Here is a 17,908-nt window from a genome sequence, read left to right as displayed (position 1 = left end):
AGTTAATAGTCATTCTTCTTACAAAGTGCAAAGTAAGTTGTTTGATAACTGATGGATAATTTTATTGAAAAGGACATTATTGAGTTGTAAGAATGTATTTCTTTAGACTTTGCACTAACTGGGCCACCCACGTGGCTCAGTTGGGTAAGTGTCTGACTTTGGCTCAGGTCATGGTCTCATGGTTTGTGAGTTAGAGCCCTGCGTCGGGCTCTGTGCTGACAGCTCGGAGCCTGGAGCCTGCTTCAGATTCTGTCTCCCTCTCTCTGCCTTCTCCCCCACTTTCTTTCTTTCTCTCTCTCTCTCTCTCTCTCTCTCTCTCAAAAATAAACAAACAGTAAAAAAAATTAGACTTTGCATTAACTTTAGTTATCAGCAACATGTCATAGGCAATGGTTTGTTTCCTCCCATCCCCCCGCAGAGGAGTCTCTCAGATGTCAAGTACTCTTTCTTGTGTACCAGTGAACTGTATCACCCCAGTGAGGGGTATTGATTTCCCATTATTCCTAGGTGCCACATGATGCATTTCTATTAGTTGTAAACACTTACAGGACTGACTTTTATTTTGTCCTTCATCACATCAGTCTGCCAAAGCAGGACATCTGTTAATGAGGCCCAGTGCATTTCATCAGACACTCTTCCATCTTGGTGCCTAAGGGAATGATGTTTTCGAGGTGTGTAGATATAAAAAAGCTTCTAAAAAACCAACTTCTCTTTTGCCAGAACCTCATGGTAGGGTCTTTTAAAAGTAACAAAAAACTGTACTTACTTTTCAAATCTACTCTGGGCTTGACTTATTATTGGCTTTTTCTACAGGCATTTAACCATTGCTTATATCTCATTGATATATGTTGGCTTCAAAATTAGCCTGGAAAATTCTTACTGGCTTTTGCAAGTAAGAAAAATTATCGATGAAGAAATATATTAAGTAACATTACAAAATAGGCCCTTGGGATAAATTAGATTGTTTGGACCATGATTTGAGAGTTAATTGGTATCTTAGAATATACAAAAACACATGAACGAGTCACATTCTTTGAACATTTTAGGTAAGGCTTTACAGCTGGGCTTGGGATTTGTTTTAGCAATGAATGAGACCTGCCATCCCTACTACTTGTTGACAAAGCCTACTTCAACTGAAAAGCCATGATTTTTCCCTAAAGATTCAAAATCTTTTAAAATAGATAATGTGCCTCCTGAGAGAAAAGTTCAAAATATTATAGAATGCATTTGTCCTTGAGGGGGAAAAATAGTGAATATTAAAGGAAGATGAAAGAACAACATGTAAGAAGAAGGTGTTTGTCAAAGGGCATCTGAATAACTTCCTGCTATCTCTTTTGTACATCACTCACAATTACTATCTCTCTTTTGTACATCACTCTCAATTACTGCAGGGTATCTCTGATGGACAGCCTTGCCTTGGCAGTCTTCCCACCATCACCTACTGTGGGAAATGATCCTCCCCTTTTATTTAATCACATGTTGGTTTACATTCTCTTTTTTGGTCTCTGACTAGATCGGACATGTATCATGAATTTCTTTACATTCACTAATTGTAAATCTGGCAACTAAAAGGGTGTCTTGGATCATCCCAACAGGCATTTTTAGTAACTCCCCAAACATTAACTCGTCTCACAATATTTACACTTGACCACTTTCTTTCTCTAGTTATCTGCCGTCTCCTTTCCTCTGTGATCTTTGGCAAATGGTTTAATCTTTGGGTTATGCTCTATATGACTCCAGTATACCTAGTTTATGGGGGCGGGGGGGGGGAACAACCAATTTTTTTTTTTCATAATGAGCCTCAGATTTATTTGTAATATCATTTTAGAAAGACAAGTATGTGTTGCATTGCCTCTGTTTACCTAAATCCATTCTGTGTTTCCATTTACATGGAACCAACAAGGGATTATTGTATATGTTAAACTTGCAGAGAGTTCCATTCATCAATTTGACAAATATTTGAGTTCTTACTATATGCTGAGCATTCCTTCAAGTATGAGGAATAGACCAGTGAACAAAGCAGGGAAAACTTATGTAAGCTCCCTGGAGCTTACATTCCAATGGGAGAGATAGGCAAGGAACAAACAAATAAGCAAAATCTACTATATGTCAAGGTTTTCAAGGATTTATTCAGCCAAGTGATACCAAGGAAACTTTGCCAATTAAAAGGATAGGGTTGCTGAAAGAAATGAGGCCCCTGAGATTCTTAATAAGAAACAAAAATATCACCCAAAGCATAAGTACAATTCTTCAGGCCACCACAGTTCACTGTTACCTAAAATCCTGTTGCTAGGACACTAGCAACATAGAAAAGCTACTTTACAAGCTGGAGAAATTTTTGGTGAAATGATGTTCTGATATTCATAGGACTAAATGTGTTTTTGAAATATGAGGAGAAATAGATATTAATGAAGATGAAAAAAACCATATCTGTATAGTTATCTTTTGAAACCATTTAAAGCTTAATAATCTAATGCCTATAAAGAGGAGATAAATCATTCCACTGAAAAAATGTTGCTAATTTTTATTAACATCTAAGAATTTATTGTCAATTCTTTTTGAAATGGTGATCACTACTTTTCAGTAAATTCTAACCTAATGTCTTAATTTCCTAAAAAATCAAGTGGCCAATATTTGCGCCCCACACGAACACACACATTAAACTTCTGCTCTGATACCATGGCTTTAGTTTTGTGGGGTAGTCAGTGTTATTGCATTTTTATCCTCTAACACTTCTCTAAATAGAAATGAGGTCTCTTCATTTGATTTGGGAAATTGAATGCCAGTTGGGGAATTCAAACAGTGTTGGTTTCAAGCTTGAGTTCCTCTGCATAGTACCAAGTTCTTTCTCTTGGCCCCAAGGCATGTGTCTCAATGAGAAAACATGAGGGAATGATGAATCCAGCATATCCTGAGACCATTTTGCCTATATACTTAATGTTTCCCTGAAATTCTGTCCAAATGTGGTCCATGAATGAGAGGGCCACATTTGGACAGAATCAGATTTGGATGCATCAGTCCAAATGACATGTCCCAATGTAATCTGGACATCAATGTCCAAATGTGATTTTTATTGCTATAGGCAGAGTAAGCCATAGTATGTAAGAAATAAGATTAGATATATACCATGGCACTGCTCATTTATTTTTATATGGGAAATATGCCCATCGGAATGAGAATTAACTGTTTCTTATATGAAGCAAGATACAAAGATGGAAGTCTGTTCGTCACCATGAACTGATGAGAAGTGGAGGGGCAGGTATGAGCTGATGGGCCTAAATATCTCTTACTTCACTGAACCGTTAATGTGATAGACTTCTGTAGTCATTGTTAGATTTACTAACAGAAAGGAGTAAGGAAGCCTTGAATTACTACTGATAACGTTTCTTGAAGAACAAATTAAATGAGCATTTCATAATATACAGTCACAGTGTCAGCCTATCTCTACCATGGTTTTAAACACATTTTGCCTCATCATTCTTGTAACTCCACATTTTCATCTTGTGTCCAAAGTATATGCCTTACGTTTACACGGCAAGAAAGCAAGCCATGATTCTCATAGCATTTATATACAAGCTGTGTATGAAATTGGCTATACATCCAGTTATAATGTCAAGAGAATCTCAGTATTTGATATCAATCACCTGTTAGTCAAATGTCCCAACTTATCAGTGTGATTAGAAGCCAGCTATCCCTGGGACAGGTGCTTAGTGGAGAACTAGTTAGGCATGGTCTTCTTGTTCAAATTTGAGTCAGATAAAAAATGAGACCCCTTGGGTAGGAGGCAGTGATGCAGTTCAAAGGTTTTCATGGAACGGCTTTTGGTGGGAGACGAGCAGGAGATGACTGTCATCATTGATTCTCCAGTAGAACAGATAGAGCAGGTCAAAATAATCCCAGTTCAGAGTGAAAAACAGTAACTGTTATCACTGTTCACAGAGAAAGCATGGCCTGACAGAAGGTATTTATTCTTCGGGCTGTGCTCTGCCACAATGCAACTACATCATTTTAAGACAAATTTCCTCATCTGTAAAATGGGCTAATAATAGTAAGCTTTCACAATCATTTTGTACATAGGTAAAATATAAATACATAGCCTAGGGTGATGCTAGAACATTGTAAGTGCTTGATAATTAATGCCAAATGCCCACAGATTTCCTCAGCTCTTAGTTACTCATGTGCTAGCTTACCAGCTCCTACCTGCCCAGAAGCAGTGCCTCCCTTCCCCATTGTTAAGTTTTTTCTGGATGTCACAACAGTGTCACCACATTGCACAAGAAACCAAGTTGGTCATGTCCTTCCATCTTCCCCCTGAGGTTGCCTCACATGTCTCACATGTCTCACATTTGAGAGGCACCTCCCTAAAGCCCTGCTCCCAGTGCCCTCTGGGAGAACACCACTCTGATCGAAGTCCCAGTCACAGACCTCAGGAGGCCAGCACTGTGCAGTGGATGAGAGCAGAAAGGGGAAGACAGCGTTTGACTTTTCTCACCAGGACCTGGAAGCAGCCTATGTGTGATTCTGAAAACAGACCTATCACGTTCCTCTGCTTCACTCTCAGGATAAAACTGACCCTGGGATCATGCTGGGAAACCAGCCATGCTTGTTGGCCATTTCCCTGTCGCTTCCTTCTGTCTCCAGCACCGTGCTCATTGCTGTCCATGCATTATCTCATCCTCCCAAGGAGCCATGAGGTCGTAATATTTAACCCTTATTTATTTATTTATTTATTTATTTATTTATTTATTTATTTATCTATCTACCTTAAAATTTTTTTAATGTTTATTTACTTTTGAGAGAGAGACAGAGCGCAAGCACAGGAGGAGCAGAGAGAAGGAGACACAGAATCTGAAGCAGGTTCCAGGCTCTGGGCTGTCAGCACAGAGCCTGAGATGGGGCCGGAACCCACAAACCACGAGATCATGACCTGAGCCGAAGTCAGATGTTTAACCAACTGAGCCACCCAGGCACCCCTATTTAACCCCAATTTATAGATAAAGAGGCTGAAACCTAAAGAGATTCAGAACACCATCCTCCCTCCTCTTTCACCAAAGTAGGTATCACCAGCCTCAGATACCTGCTGTCCATTAAGACAAGCCCCACACTTCCTGCAAATTATAGCAACTACTATTATTATTACCATTCCACTCTATGTCAAGTGAGACCAGAATTTACACCGATCCAATCATGAGTCTGGAGAAGTATGTGGGAGTAGGAATTGAAGCACAAAAATTGGACTAGCAAGGAGAGAAGGGAGTTCCAAGATTAAGGAAAAGGGTTTTGAAAACCAAGATGGGGTGATTATAAAAAATAATATGGAAGGAGTGACTCTAAAAGAATGTACCATCTCTTTTTTATTAATCCTCTTCTCAAAAACTTTCTTACATGGCACCAGCTACATCTATCACACATTCCAGGAACTCCCTGTCCTGATCCCTTCTTTAAAAAAAACAAACAAAAAGAAAACAAAACAAAACAAAAAACCACTAATGCCATCATCCAAATAAGGATCAAGAGTTTCTCTTCTGTTTTGTCCACACTCAATTTCCTTAATTCATCTTCCTCCAAGAGCAGGTGGGAAATAATTGAGGAACTATTTTTTTGGTGAATGAAGCTTTGATCCCATTCTATAATAAATCTCTTAAGTTTACTTTTGAACTAAACCAATTTCATACCCAGTAGAAAACTTCCATTTCATGGAATAAAAAGCTAAATGAGAACAGTCCAAGAGCACCTTTCAAAAAAGAAGGTACCACTACCAAGAACTATTCTCTTCCTTAAACCAAAAAAAAAAAAAAAAAAAAAAAAATGAAAACGAGAACTGCTCTATTGATAATGCTTTATGTTGTTTTCCAGGGAAAGGGAAAAATACTCTGGTTATCAGACCCTTTGTGTGTCAAGCATAATTTTTCATGGGAGATGTCAGTTACATTTTAGCAAAAGACTAAATTCAATTCCAATTCTTTTAGCAAGAGTATTTCAAGTAACAAAAAACGCAAGGTAATATCGATGAAAAATAAAGGAAAATGCAATTTAATAAAGTGCAGTAATTCACAAGTATTATTACCAATCCATTTCCACTAATATTTTAGATCAAAATATTCTAACTGATCCAGCTTATGCTTTGGGATTTCCAAATTTTCCAAATTACAGGTCTACTTACTGCTGATGTCTGAAAAACAAGGGGAGGTGAGACCAACAAGATATGTGCATACACACCAATAGAAAAAGATGATGTGGTATCATTTCATTTTTCTTTTTGTGTATTTCTTGTTAGCAGCTTGAAGTGATTCATAGGTCATGAAATTAATAGACATTGAAAACTTTCCTGGCGACCTCCACTCACAGAGTCTCCTTTTCTCTGAAGCCTATCCTCCCTTGACCAGAATTCTCAGCCAAAAGGGGAGTGGGATGGACATGGAGGCCGCTGTAATGTTCCAGCAACTCTATTATTGGCATATCTGTATGAGCTGAATATATAGAAGTCGTGGAAAGATTTAACTTTTTAAATTAAAATAATGTATTGAAATCTGAAATGCACATTTTTTCCATTAGGTTGTAAGTAATATTTTTAAAAGATACTCATTAAACATAGGACTGATAATTTAGTGGTTATTCAAAGTGAAAATGTGTGTATGAATGCCTATGGATCCACCTCAGATGTTCATATTTGAGTCTATTTAGTCTGTTCTTTCTTTACATGCTAGCAGTGAACTTCAGTTTGGTGCTCTATCCAAAAACCAAGAGCAGATGAGACACCTAAAAATATCCTCATTTGCATCTGTTTCCCTTCCTTAGGAGAGGGAGGGTCAGCCCTCCTGATTTTGCCTTACAAAAAGAAAGTAACTAAGATCATTGGGGAATTAATTCATTGTTCATCTCTCCTGCTAGCATGTCAGGCCCTCCATCATCTGCTTCAAATTGATGCTAAATTGCAAGAGAACAGGACAGGAGTCTTTGGCATTTTTCCATTGCATGTAGTAAGTCAACAGAGATGATTAATAAAAGACCCTTGGATGTGAGTTGAAAAACTTGGTTAAGTGAATTAGATCCTCTTTACTTTGTCCTCTTACACAAAACATAGTCTTAGAGGGTTCATATTTTTAAAAGGTAGGGAAACAAAATATAACAAAATTACCACATATTTATAAAATATGGATCACTTCCTCCCTATAAAAATTTAAGATCAGTTCTCCAGAATGAAAGAGATAAACACGTATAGATGCAAATCAATTCTATATTGGCTTCTTAGTACCACATTAAAGAGAAAATCTGAGGATGTAAGTTATGACTTAATTTTGATTTTGAATGCATGCAACTACCTAATGTACATAAAATAACCATTACAGATTGAAACATCCAACAGCTTGCTGCATTTAAATGATTTTAAAATAAGTGCTTGTAAAAAGTCAATTTTTGGTGTTTTGCTGCTTAGGAACGAAACAAATCACAAATATGTTTTTATGTTGATTTTCTTTGACAGGACTGGGAATTCCCACATTTTATGGGAGATGTTGATGTAAATCTTCCTGGGTTGCACACTCCTCACATGCAGTTCAAGATTCCTTTCTTCCAGAAGATCTTCAAGGAGGAATATCATATTCACATAACAGGTATGTTGTAACTTTAAACACGATTTGATTGTCTCCTACTTAGAGTAATACTAGCTGCTATAAAAAAGCAAATAGTAACATTTTAGAGGCATGCATACATATAGTTTTATTTCTCACGTAACAGTGCAAGGTGGTTCCAGGTCACCTGGGGGTTCCCAAGTATCATTCGGGGACTTAGGCTATGAGCGGCTTCAATACTTCCAACTTCAACATCCAGCAGGCAGATGGGAATAAAGAGAATGGAGAAATGATTAAGAAGGCTTACCTTTTTCTTAATCACCTTGGCACAGGAAAGAAGCATGTGCCCTCCATTCACATTCCATTGACAGTAGCTCATCAGATGTCCCCACTTAAGAGTCAGGGAGGAAATGTGGTCTCTAGCTGAGCAGCCACATCAGTGTCACATCTACTGTTCTAGCATACTATTCCTGGAGAAGGAGGCCGCACTTCTTGGCATGGATAGTTAGCTATCTCTGCCAAACTCCATCTACAACTCCCCCTTGGTTTTCTTCATTAGGTTGGTTGCTTTCTCACAACATGCAGCTCGGTATTTTTTTTTTTTTTCAGCATTTATACTTTTTACACTTTGGTCCTCATTTCCTGCTGAGATTGGAACAGTGGTAACCCAGAGCACCAGTCAGACCATGTGCCTTTAGGGAGTTTGGCCACTTCTCATTTGATTGAATAAAACCTACTTCTGTGGCAGAGCTTATGTTTCTCTCACGTGAGCCTCTTGCAGATCCTCAAGATTATTTCCTGTGCATATATGCCCTGCTTCCTAAATGGCTCCGATATGATTTATTATATTCTTTCATGACTTCTCAGTCATTCTCGTCTATAAAACGTCTTTCTGAAGTTACATTTTATACTTTTTTTTTTAATAACCAGAAGCAGACAGCTGAATGGTCACATATGTGATGGCATTAGTTCCCAAGCTGTTCAGTTACATGGAGTGAATGTGTGTGTGTTTCAAGGACAATGGCCTAGGATCCCACACCTGCTAAAAACTGCTGAAGAAATCTGTGCTTACTACCGTCTGTGCTGCTGAGTAAAAATAGCCTGAGCACAGAACACGTGAACATCTGAGTCCTGCAAAAAACCTTTGCTTCCCAACTTGAAGGCTGGTTTTTGCTTTGAGCATGAGGCGACCTTCCTAAATTGGAGAATGAGCTCATGAATAGGGAAGATGCAGCAGGTTTCTTCTCCTATTCAAAATGAATGAGGCCCATCTATTAAATTCACTGGGTAAATCAATCAATTTGAGTTCAGGTCACATAGTGTGGTTTCAGAGTCCCCACTTAATCTCGACAGCATGCTACCCTCTCGGACTTCTCAAACAGCTAACACACACATGGCATCATCATTTCCCTTTGGGTGGGCTTCTGCCTGGACCATCTGTTCTTGCTATCAGCTCTTGTCCCAGGCCATCATGGCACTAATATTGTCTCTGAACAAGTATCAGAATCCCTGTCAAAAATATACTTCTGCGGTGCATAATATCAGGTTAAAAAGGGGGAGGGACATTCAGAGGAACTCACTGGTAAGAAAAAAAATCAAGTTATTAAAAATATTTCATTTGGGGCTATTTTGCAGAGCTTTGTCATATATATTTGCTATCATTTTTAGACAGGGACAGGTTCAGGTTTTGTGGTGCCCAAAGCTTACACAATTTGGAATGCTCTATTTAAGAATATAAAAGCAAAGTTACAGCTAAAAATTACATTCAGTGCCTTGGAAGAGGGACATGCATACAGGAGTCCCGGAAGCCTCAGTGTAATTAGCTTTGAGATAAAGCCTCCCATGCAGTTGAACTAAAATCTTCATTCCACCAAGTATTATTTTCTAGAAACTTAAAAGGAGGAAAGACTGGCAAAGTTCTTATAATGGAGACTGCATGTTTAAAAAAAGTTTGGGAGAAGGTAGAAATATGTTGTCATTAAGGCTTTGATGCAGCATTTGCCAAATTACGCTGATAATCATATCACCCAGGAAACTTTATAAATCTACACATTGTTGGGCCCATTGCTGATGTTCCAACTCAGTAGGTCTGGGCAAAGGCCAGGAAATGGGACTTTTAAAAAGCTCCCCTAGGTGTGCTGGTCATTGGGAACTGCTCCTTTGTGATGGAGAAGCCGCAAGTGAAGTCAGATTATCTCCAAGAGACAGGAGACCGGCTGTGCAAATGATTGAGTGCCTAGACCTGCCATAAGACCTTTGAGGATTCTGGAGTTTAGATCCAAAATAAAATAGGGTACATGTGGACTTTGGGGTGAAGGGCTCCACCATAAACTAGATAGTTAAAACTAGAAGTTTTTATCACAGATCCAGTTCGTGGTAGGATGATCATGTGCCTCCCCAGATCCGTGATAAAAAACTTCTAGGAAAATCATGGCAGGTTTGGAGGCTGAAGATAGTCTGAACTTTTCCCCTCTTGTTATGTTACTCTCTTTGTTCTGTTAATTGCTGAAGATGTTGCTGAGGACACTCTGAAGTAGCAGCTAGTCTCCTGTGAAAGGCCTGTTACTTTATCTTGCTCTGTAAGAAAATGGTTTCTGGGGAAACCTAGATAAAATTTCCAAAGCATGGTACATATTGTGTTTTAATATGCTCAATAGTCAGTAGCCTGCAAATGCCCAAGTCAACTGCAAACACTAACTTGATCAGCTCCTCCAGGTTCTGCTTCTTTTGGTAGGGAAACTCAGTGCCTTTCTTGATAAGCAAATAGAGTAGTATCTCTGGGTTATTAAGCATAAAACTCTCTATATCCATCAGTGGTTCTCAAATTTCAGTGTGTGTGAGAATCACGTGGAGAGCTTGTTAAAAAGATCCCTCAGCTGCACACACAGAGCCCGATGCCTGAGGTAGGAGTTGGAGCCTGGAACTTCAAGCACCTCCAATAATGCCGATGCAGGCTGCCAGAGGACCCCTCTTTGAGAAACGCTGCTGCTGAGAAACACTTGCTACAGTCACAGTTCCTCTCATCTCAGCTTTAATTTATTTTCACATGCAACTCTTAAGATCAAAAGCCAAAGGACAATGAAAATTCCATAGAGTGGGGTGCTAATAAGAAGGGCACAGGATACAGTCCTGCCAGCAGCTGGAAAGTTCAGACCTGGGGTCAAGAAAAGAGGTCCCAAAATAGGCTATGTCGGGAAACACCTGGGTGACCACAGAGGAAGCTAAAGCCAGGGATAGGAAGGGATCCTATGGACCCCCAGACAGCTCCATCTGTTGCTTTCTCTGCCTGTGTTTGTTGTGCACCAGAAGAGTCTGTGTGACTCTTTTCTGGGGTTCAGAGATGGTGCCACCATGGCCTCAACTGTCATTTCTTGATCTAGAAATAATGTTCAAGGCATGCTGAGAAAATGGAATGTAAAGGTTTGCTGCCTAGACTCCAGCTCTGCCATTGACTGACGGCATTTCCCTTGTCAAGTTCCTTACCTCTTAGAGGCTCAGTTTTCTCATCTGTTCAATGGGGACAGTGAAGTACATATCCCATACGGTTGTTGTGAGATTTAAATTAATATGCACGAGGTATTTTAGACACCGTTTGCCATTTGGTAAGCACTCAGTAAACTCTCACTCCTTTTACCTGAAGCTTTTCCTTTCATCCATCCAGAATTCATGTTTCTTGTTTAATTCAAAAACATTAGGTAGCCTGAGAGAGGGCTCTTTTATTATTTATCCACTATTCTGAATGCTCTACTGTTATCCACTGTTCTGAGTCAAGAAGTAGAATGCTAAGAATAGGAAAAAAAATGTCTCCCAATGATGAACTCTGTATGGAGAGGGTTATCTGACACTGATGAGTTCCCGTTGGCATTTTAAAAGCATTTAGGATTTGGGTATTATCTAATCCTGACTCCATGCTAGTTGTCTTCATGCATTTCAGAAATGACTTGAATTGTTGCATCTGTTTAGCTCATCTGGAGCCCCCTTGACAGATGGTTTGCTGCAGTGTGTAGGAGCTTTCATTTCACAAGCTGGGCTGCAGCTTATAAAAATAAATCCTCTCTATCCAAGGGTGTGTTCAAATATTTTTTCTGGAAATTTGGACTTCCATAACAAAGGGGATACGTGGTTAGTGATTAGGTCACATCGATGCTTTTAGCCCAAGCCCATTGTTGCTCTCTTAAACATAAATGCTAACTGCAACCATGCCACTGTCTCCTCTGGCCTCTTCCCTTTTACCTATAAGGTGAGTGCAAAGATGGATTCAAAATATGAGGTACTAAGTCTCCGGAGGCGAGAGAGGAATGGCCTCTCAATTCGCTCTCGGAAGCTCCTCTGAGTCCTATTAATGCCAATCCCGGTGGAAGCTCTGCCATCTGTCATCCCAGCCAGACAAAGGAAGTGTCCCGTTGGTGGCCATCATCTGAGTGAATCAGGAGGGGGTCGGGGGAAAGGCCAGAAGGAAGGCCTGTGCATCTGTGAGGAGAGAATTCACACTGTTGGCACGATGATGCCCACGGGAACCCTTTCGGCAAAAATGGAAAATGTAGAAGTAAACAAACCTCCATAGCGTCTGTGTTCTATTTCAGTTTCCTGAGCGGTGTGAGGGCACAGGTGCTTTACAATGGCGACAATGTGGAAGATAATGAATAAAACCCCTCTGTTTCTATTTCCATAGGCACATGATTTCTGGCAAATGAGTTCCCAGAGATTGTTTTTTAAAGAGCTCTCCTGTGTCAGTCAGATCATGGGAAGTGCTGGGGAGGGCAGGCCAGTGGTTCATCCAGAATATTCTGTCTCACAAAATTAACAAGGGGCTTGTTATAGGGAAATGTGATGCATCCTGTTCACCATGACAGTCTCTAAAGATCATGAATTTATCCAAAGTACACAAGGATCTCTTGCTATTATCTCAGTTGTGAAGTTTTCTAAACCTTTCCTGAAGCAGTTTCTATTTTCAACACATTTAGACAGCTCTAAGAGTTAACTATGTTTACTTCTACATAAAGCAGCAATTCCTTTTATTTGTCCAAAACTCATCTTCTTCAAGGCCAGGGTTGCTTTTTTGCCCATGGCCTGTCAGCCCTTGCTGCCCCTGAGCTAGCCTGCTGTCTCCAAATTGAGATGTCCTGCCTTCATTTATGCATATATGAGGACATCTGTGATAAAACTTACATGCTCTTCAGGAATTGTCTTTACAGCCAGAAGAGAGGCTTGAAATATATAATGAATTATATATACTCTTTGAGATATGAATATTTTCTTTTCCCAATTTTCCAGATTATATCTGATTTTAGCAGTATCCCAGAATTTACCAGATCACTGTGACACATGTATTTGATTTGAAAGACTGTAACTTTACTTCTTGTATTTTTCTGTACAAATTATCTCACAGTTTACCTATTGGTTAACAGACATTTTCTGAATTAATATGTGTCTAAAACTAAGCCGGGATCTAGGCAATACAGAAATGAACATGACATAATTCCTAATCTCAAGAGTCTAATAGTCACTTAATTTAGTATAACCCCATGGCCTTTTACTTCTGCTTTTATCATAGCGAATTTCTACCCCTATCACTGGATTATGTCCTCAAAGGAATAGTCTCCCACTTAGGAGGTGACAAAGACAAGAGAGGCACTTAGAGAAACTATATTCATTTGCTTTTAAGTCTTAAGACCTTACTTTGCTAACTCAAAGTAACTCTTATTAATTGATAAATTAGTAAATATCTTCAATTTACTAAATGTTCTCCTCATGGCCCAAGCACTTAATGTGGTTCCCAGATATCCCTAAATTACCTAGGGTGTGAGGGCACAGGTGCTTAAAGGGGTTACTTAAAGAGATGCTAAGTCAGTGAGACCTGTTATCACTGCTCATGTCTGCAATGGGAGGACATTGATCTGGCCAAGAAACCTGTTACAGCAAGCTGCTATTTCTTTAATTATCCAAAATTTATCTTTTTCAAGGCCTTGGTTGCTTGTTATCCCATAAAGGATTTTGAAGGCTTTGTGGAGCATGACTATTTCATATATCTGCACTAGATGCCAGAGTCTAGCCCAGTGGTAGCACCCATTTGGAATGAAGGTGCCTATGGCGCAGCTCAGTCTCAATGCTAACTGGCAACTTTACTGAGTTAAGAAAAAATTAATATAATTGCATATTTGACTAATGCAAGGTTTATTATATAAACCCCTAATCTCAAGAGTCTAATGGTCATCTAATTTAGTACATATTATATGGTGGAAATATCAGCACTTTACACTATTTTTTCCTTAGTTGAAAAAACATTTTCCCCCAAATTGTCATTTCCTATGCTAAGTGATAGTGATATTTAGTGAAGAATCCTTTTAAAACCAACTAGCCCAGAATTCTGTAATCTCCCACAATGTGAAAAGATAAAATTACCATTATAATATCATTTTTGGCAATCAGTAGGATTCATTAAAGGCACAAAATGCAAGAAAGAGGTAATCCCACCAACACCATGCAGTGATTTCTCATTAAAGGAGACAGTGAGAGATTTCAGCAAGGAGATTAATAGAAATAATGTATGGATTCTTACCCTCCCTCCTTGGTGATTTACATTATGTTATGTAGTTGAAACAACAGGGGGAAATGCAAAATCTCTCCTATGATTAATGCTGAAATACCAAGGCTCTTGTTATGGTTGACTGTACATTCACAACAACACACTTGGGAAATGGCAAGAGATCACTTATTTTCCTTTTTGTGTCTGATCCCCTTTCCATGTGGGTCATTTCAGGGACTCAGATTTATTTTTTATGGTAAACAGTGTTTCTCAGAATATACATTTTTTTTTTTTAAGGAAAGCTTTGTCTGCATGAAAATTTGTGGATTCCATCTTTTTTGCTCTAATGGTGAGATTTCCTGGCCCATCATAAAATGTTAAGGTTTAGGTGATGTTTATTTCACAGACTTATCAAAGAGATGTTTAGGGCCGGGGAGAAACCTGTAGGGTCATATAGCTCAGCTCCCTCACTTTATAGACAAGAACAGTGGGGTTGAGCTGTTTTGCTTACTGGTTCGCCACATATCACAGGGCAAAAGTAATTTTTTAAAGAGGAGAAAACGCATTACAAAAGTAACAAAACACTATGTGGGAAAATAGAAGGAAGGATGTTAGCAAAAAATGAATATCCTTCCTCTGCGTAAATGCGTAAGTGGACCAGCGGTTATGTTATGTGGACGGGAAACAAACAAACAAAGTAGGAAAAGCCACTGCTTGTGCATTTTTACCAGCTCCAAGTTTCAGCTGACTGGCTTTGACAGTGGCGGGGGGGGGGGGGGGCGGGGGGGGGATGCTTGGGGGCAGGAGAGGTAGAGACAGTGCTACATCCACAAAAGAAAAGAAAGGAAACGTGATGTCAGTAGGAAGCCTGCCTCACTCTGTTCTCTCCCTTCTGCACTTCCCCACCCCAACACGGCCACTCTGCTGTGCGGGAGACTTGGAGACAGGTTCCTGTTCTTTAGCCTCAAAATTTTTGTGTATAGTTGACCTATCTCTGGACCATTCTCCTGCAAGTTGTAGACAAATTACCAGTTGCTAAGAATTTTCAACATATGAAATATGCTGATTCACAAAGCATGTTTACATGTAACTATACACTTAGTCCTCTTAGATAATGGGGCCAGTTATAGCTCAGTGATTCATGCTGTTTTATCCAAACTGAAACATTTGATCACCTTTAGGATATATCTTTGTTACAAACCCTTACATGCTCTTCTGTCCCTATATCACCAAGATCCTATATTAACTGGATTGAAGATATAAAGGAAGGAAACTGTAGAAAAAATACTCCCCTACATTTCTGGCAAATTTAACAGATTTCAGAGGACTTTCAGATATAAACTTACTTTATCCTCAGAATAATCCTTCGAGATCGTTATGTTGGTATCATTCTCCATTTCACAGAATTAAAAATTGAATAGCTACTAACTAGAAGGATTCGGGGTGGGGGGGGGGGGAAGGACAGAATCATAGAACTGGAAGTCATCTGGTTCAGTTTCCTCAATTTGAAAATAAAATTACTGAGGCCTAGAGAGGTTAAACAGGTAACCCAAGGTTGTATTATTTTCATATTAGAATGAGATCTTCATCTGCTGATTTCCAGCCTGCAGTTTTTGACTGTGGTTTTCTGTCTCAAGGATCAGGAAAGATGTGTTAGAGCGGGGTGATGATACCCATTAGCTGATGTCAGAAAACACATTTCTAATTTGTTCCTCCTCTGTCCCATCTAAATTTTCAGGCTCCAGACCACATGATAAATAAAATAAAGTGATTCTTTAAAGTTTGGTTGTCAAAGTGACCCAGTGCACCATTCAACTTAGGTGGTGGAACAATAGTGTAGAAAGTGTGGGGGAGAGCTCCTCCTATCCTGAGGGTTTCTTACTAGTTTGGTCAGTGTACAATTTTTATGCTCCGATGTTATCTTTTCCCTTCTTTATTGACATTGTCTGAGCATCTTTTCCCACCAGAAAAGCACCATTCCCCAAGCTCAGTGAGCATCCTTTCTTCTCCCTGATTTTGTGACAGTACTTATCACTGGTTTCTGATACCCTAGATACAGGGCCCCCTTTATGAGGGACTGCCCTATTCTTGCATCAATAACAATGACTTAGAGAGAGAGTACAAGTTTCTCCAAGGGACCTTTGTGAGTCAAGGTGATGGTCAGTCATAAAAATTCTTCCTCACCATCAGCATATGTAGTTTACAGCAAGAGAGTAGGTATGAATCTGCTGCAACAGAGAAGCACCCAAAGCCCCTCTCTCAACTTGCTTTCATGGAAGCTACAAACTATTGCCTCATTGATAGTGATGAGAACCTCAGAACTTTTTTTTTTAATGTTATTAAGTGTTATTTTTGAGAGAGAGGGAGAGGGAGGGAGGGGCAAAGAGAGAGGGAGACACAGAATCCAAAGCAGGCTCCAGGCTCTGAACTGTCAGCATAGAGCCCGACGAGGGGCTCAAACCCATGAACCATGAGATCATGATCTGAGCCGAAGCTGGACCTTTAACTGACTGAGCCACCCAGGAGCCCCAAGAACCTCAGAACTTTTTAATTCACTTGCCTCTCATTCCTCTCCTGTTTTCTCTTCCTACAGTATTCTCCATTACTTTCTTTCTCTCTCCTCTTTAGTATCACCTGATCTTTTCCTGTATGCTATTCTATTTGCAGCATAATAAAAACATAAACTAAAGAAATGCAACATTTTCCAGGCTATTCTCTGTCCTTCTTTCCCTTTCAGGACCACGTGAACTACTACTACTTCCTACAAAAATCCTTTCTGCAGAAATTAGCCCTCAGTCTTCATTACATTTTCCCAACATCTTCAGTGTTTACCATTTGTAACACTCAGTTGGTGCCTCACAAATGTGGCCTCTTCCTACTATTTATCTGTTGATGCCACTGTTCTGTTACCCTAACAAGATAATGAGTTCTCCCCTGTAAGGCAAAAATGTATGTCCTCAGCATCTACTAAGGTATCCTAAAACAGAGTCTATTATGAGCACAATAAATGTTTGATAATGCTGCTTACCTTTGTATTTGATTGAATTTCACTAGCTTGAGCTTTCTTTACTCATTTTATGGTTGATTCTTAGAATCTCTTTTAGTTTTGGCTATGACTCCAGGAGAGCAGGAGTGGTTAGAGCTTAGCAGTGCCAGATGTTATAAATAGTTTATCATATGTGCAAACAACATTCCCAATGTTTCAACTTACTCTCTAGTGTGGGTATGCAAAATAAATCATTTGGGCAAGAGTTTCCACTACAAAGACTTTAACAATTGTATAGTTGAACAATTTCAGGACTGGCAGAGTTATAATTTCCCTTCAGATAGTTTAGATAAATTCTCTTGATAGAGAAGAAGTTGTACCTTCCTATGCAAATGCAGACATTATCATGTCTTAGGCAAGGCTTTCATGTTCATAACAGTAACAATTACTTAGTTTCTATTATGTACCAGGCACTGCGTTTAGCATCTAATTATCTTATGAAATACTAACAGCTTTAATAAGTACTGTTATTTTCTGCATGCAAAGATACTGAGGTTTAGAGAATTTAAACAACTAGCCCAAGATCACATAGCTAGTAAGTTTTAGAGCCAGGATTAAAACCTTTCAATTTCGCATAGAATAGGAACTTGAAAATGTATAAAGATGATGATAAAACACTTTCCCAAACTCCTCACAAAGTTATATTTTTATATAGCTCTATGTTCTGTTAGAATACATACTGCAAAAATTCATTAGAATGGTTTAATAAGTTTGCCCAAGATTCTGTCTCTCTTTTGTCCCAAGAGCTCTATAATCTTGTGAAGC

General features: G+C 39.2%; 1 protein-coding gene across 6 annotated transcripts in view; it reads left to right on the top strand.

Moving 5' to 3' along the window:
* TMEM117 (transmembrane protein 117) overlaps positions 1 to 17,908 on the top strand; it is a 521,337-nt gene that overhangs the window by 488,029 nt on the left and 15,400 nt on the right. For all 6 annotated transcript variants that reach the window (XM_058743055.1, XM_058743050.1, XM_058743051.1 and 3 more), the window contains one exon: positions 7,484 to 7,613. In XM_058743055.1, coding sequence (XP_058599038.1) covers positions 7,484 to 7,613 — 130 coding nt within the window. The remainder of the gene's footprint in view (positions 1 to 7,483; positions 7,614 to 17,908) is intronic.

Source organism: Neofelis nebulosa, chromosome 8, assembly GCF_028018385.1.
Source record: "Neofelis nebulosa isolate mNeoNeb1 chromosome 8, mNeoNeb1.pri, whole genome shotgun sequence".
Lineage (NCBI taxonomy): Eukaryota > Metazoa > Chordata > Mammalia > Carnivora > Felidae > Neofelis > Neofelis nebulosa.
The sequence above is the reverse complement of the archived record's forward strand: the minus strand, read 5'-3'. Positions and strand labels throughout refer to the sequence as shown.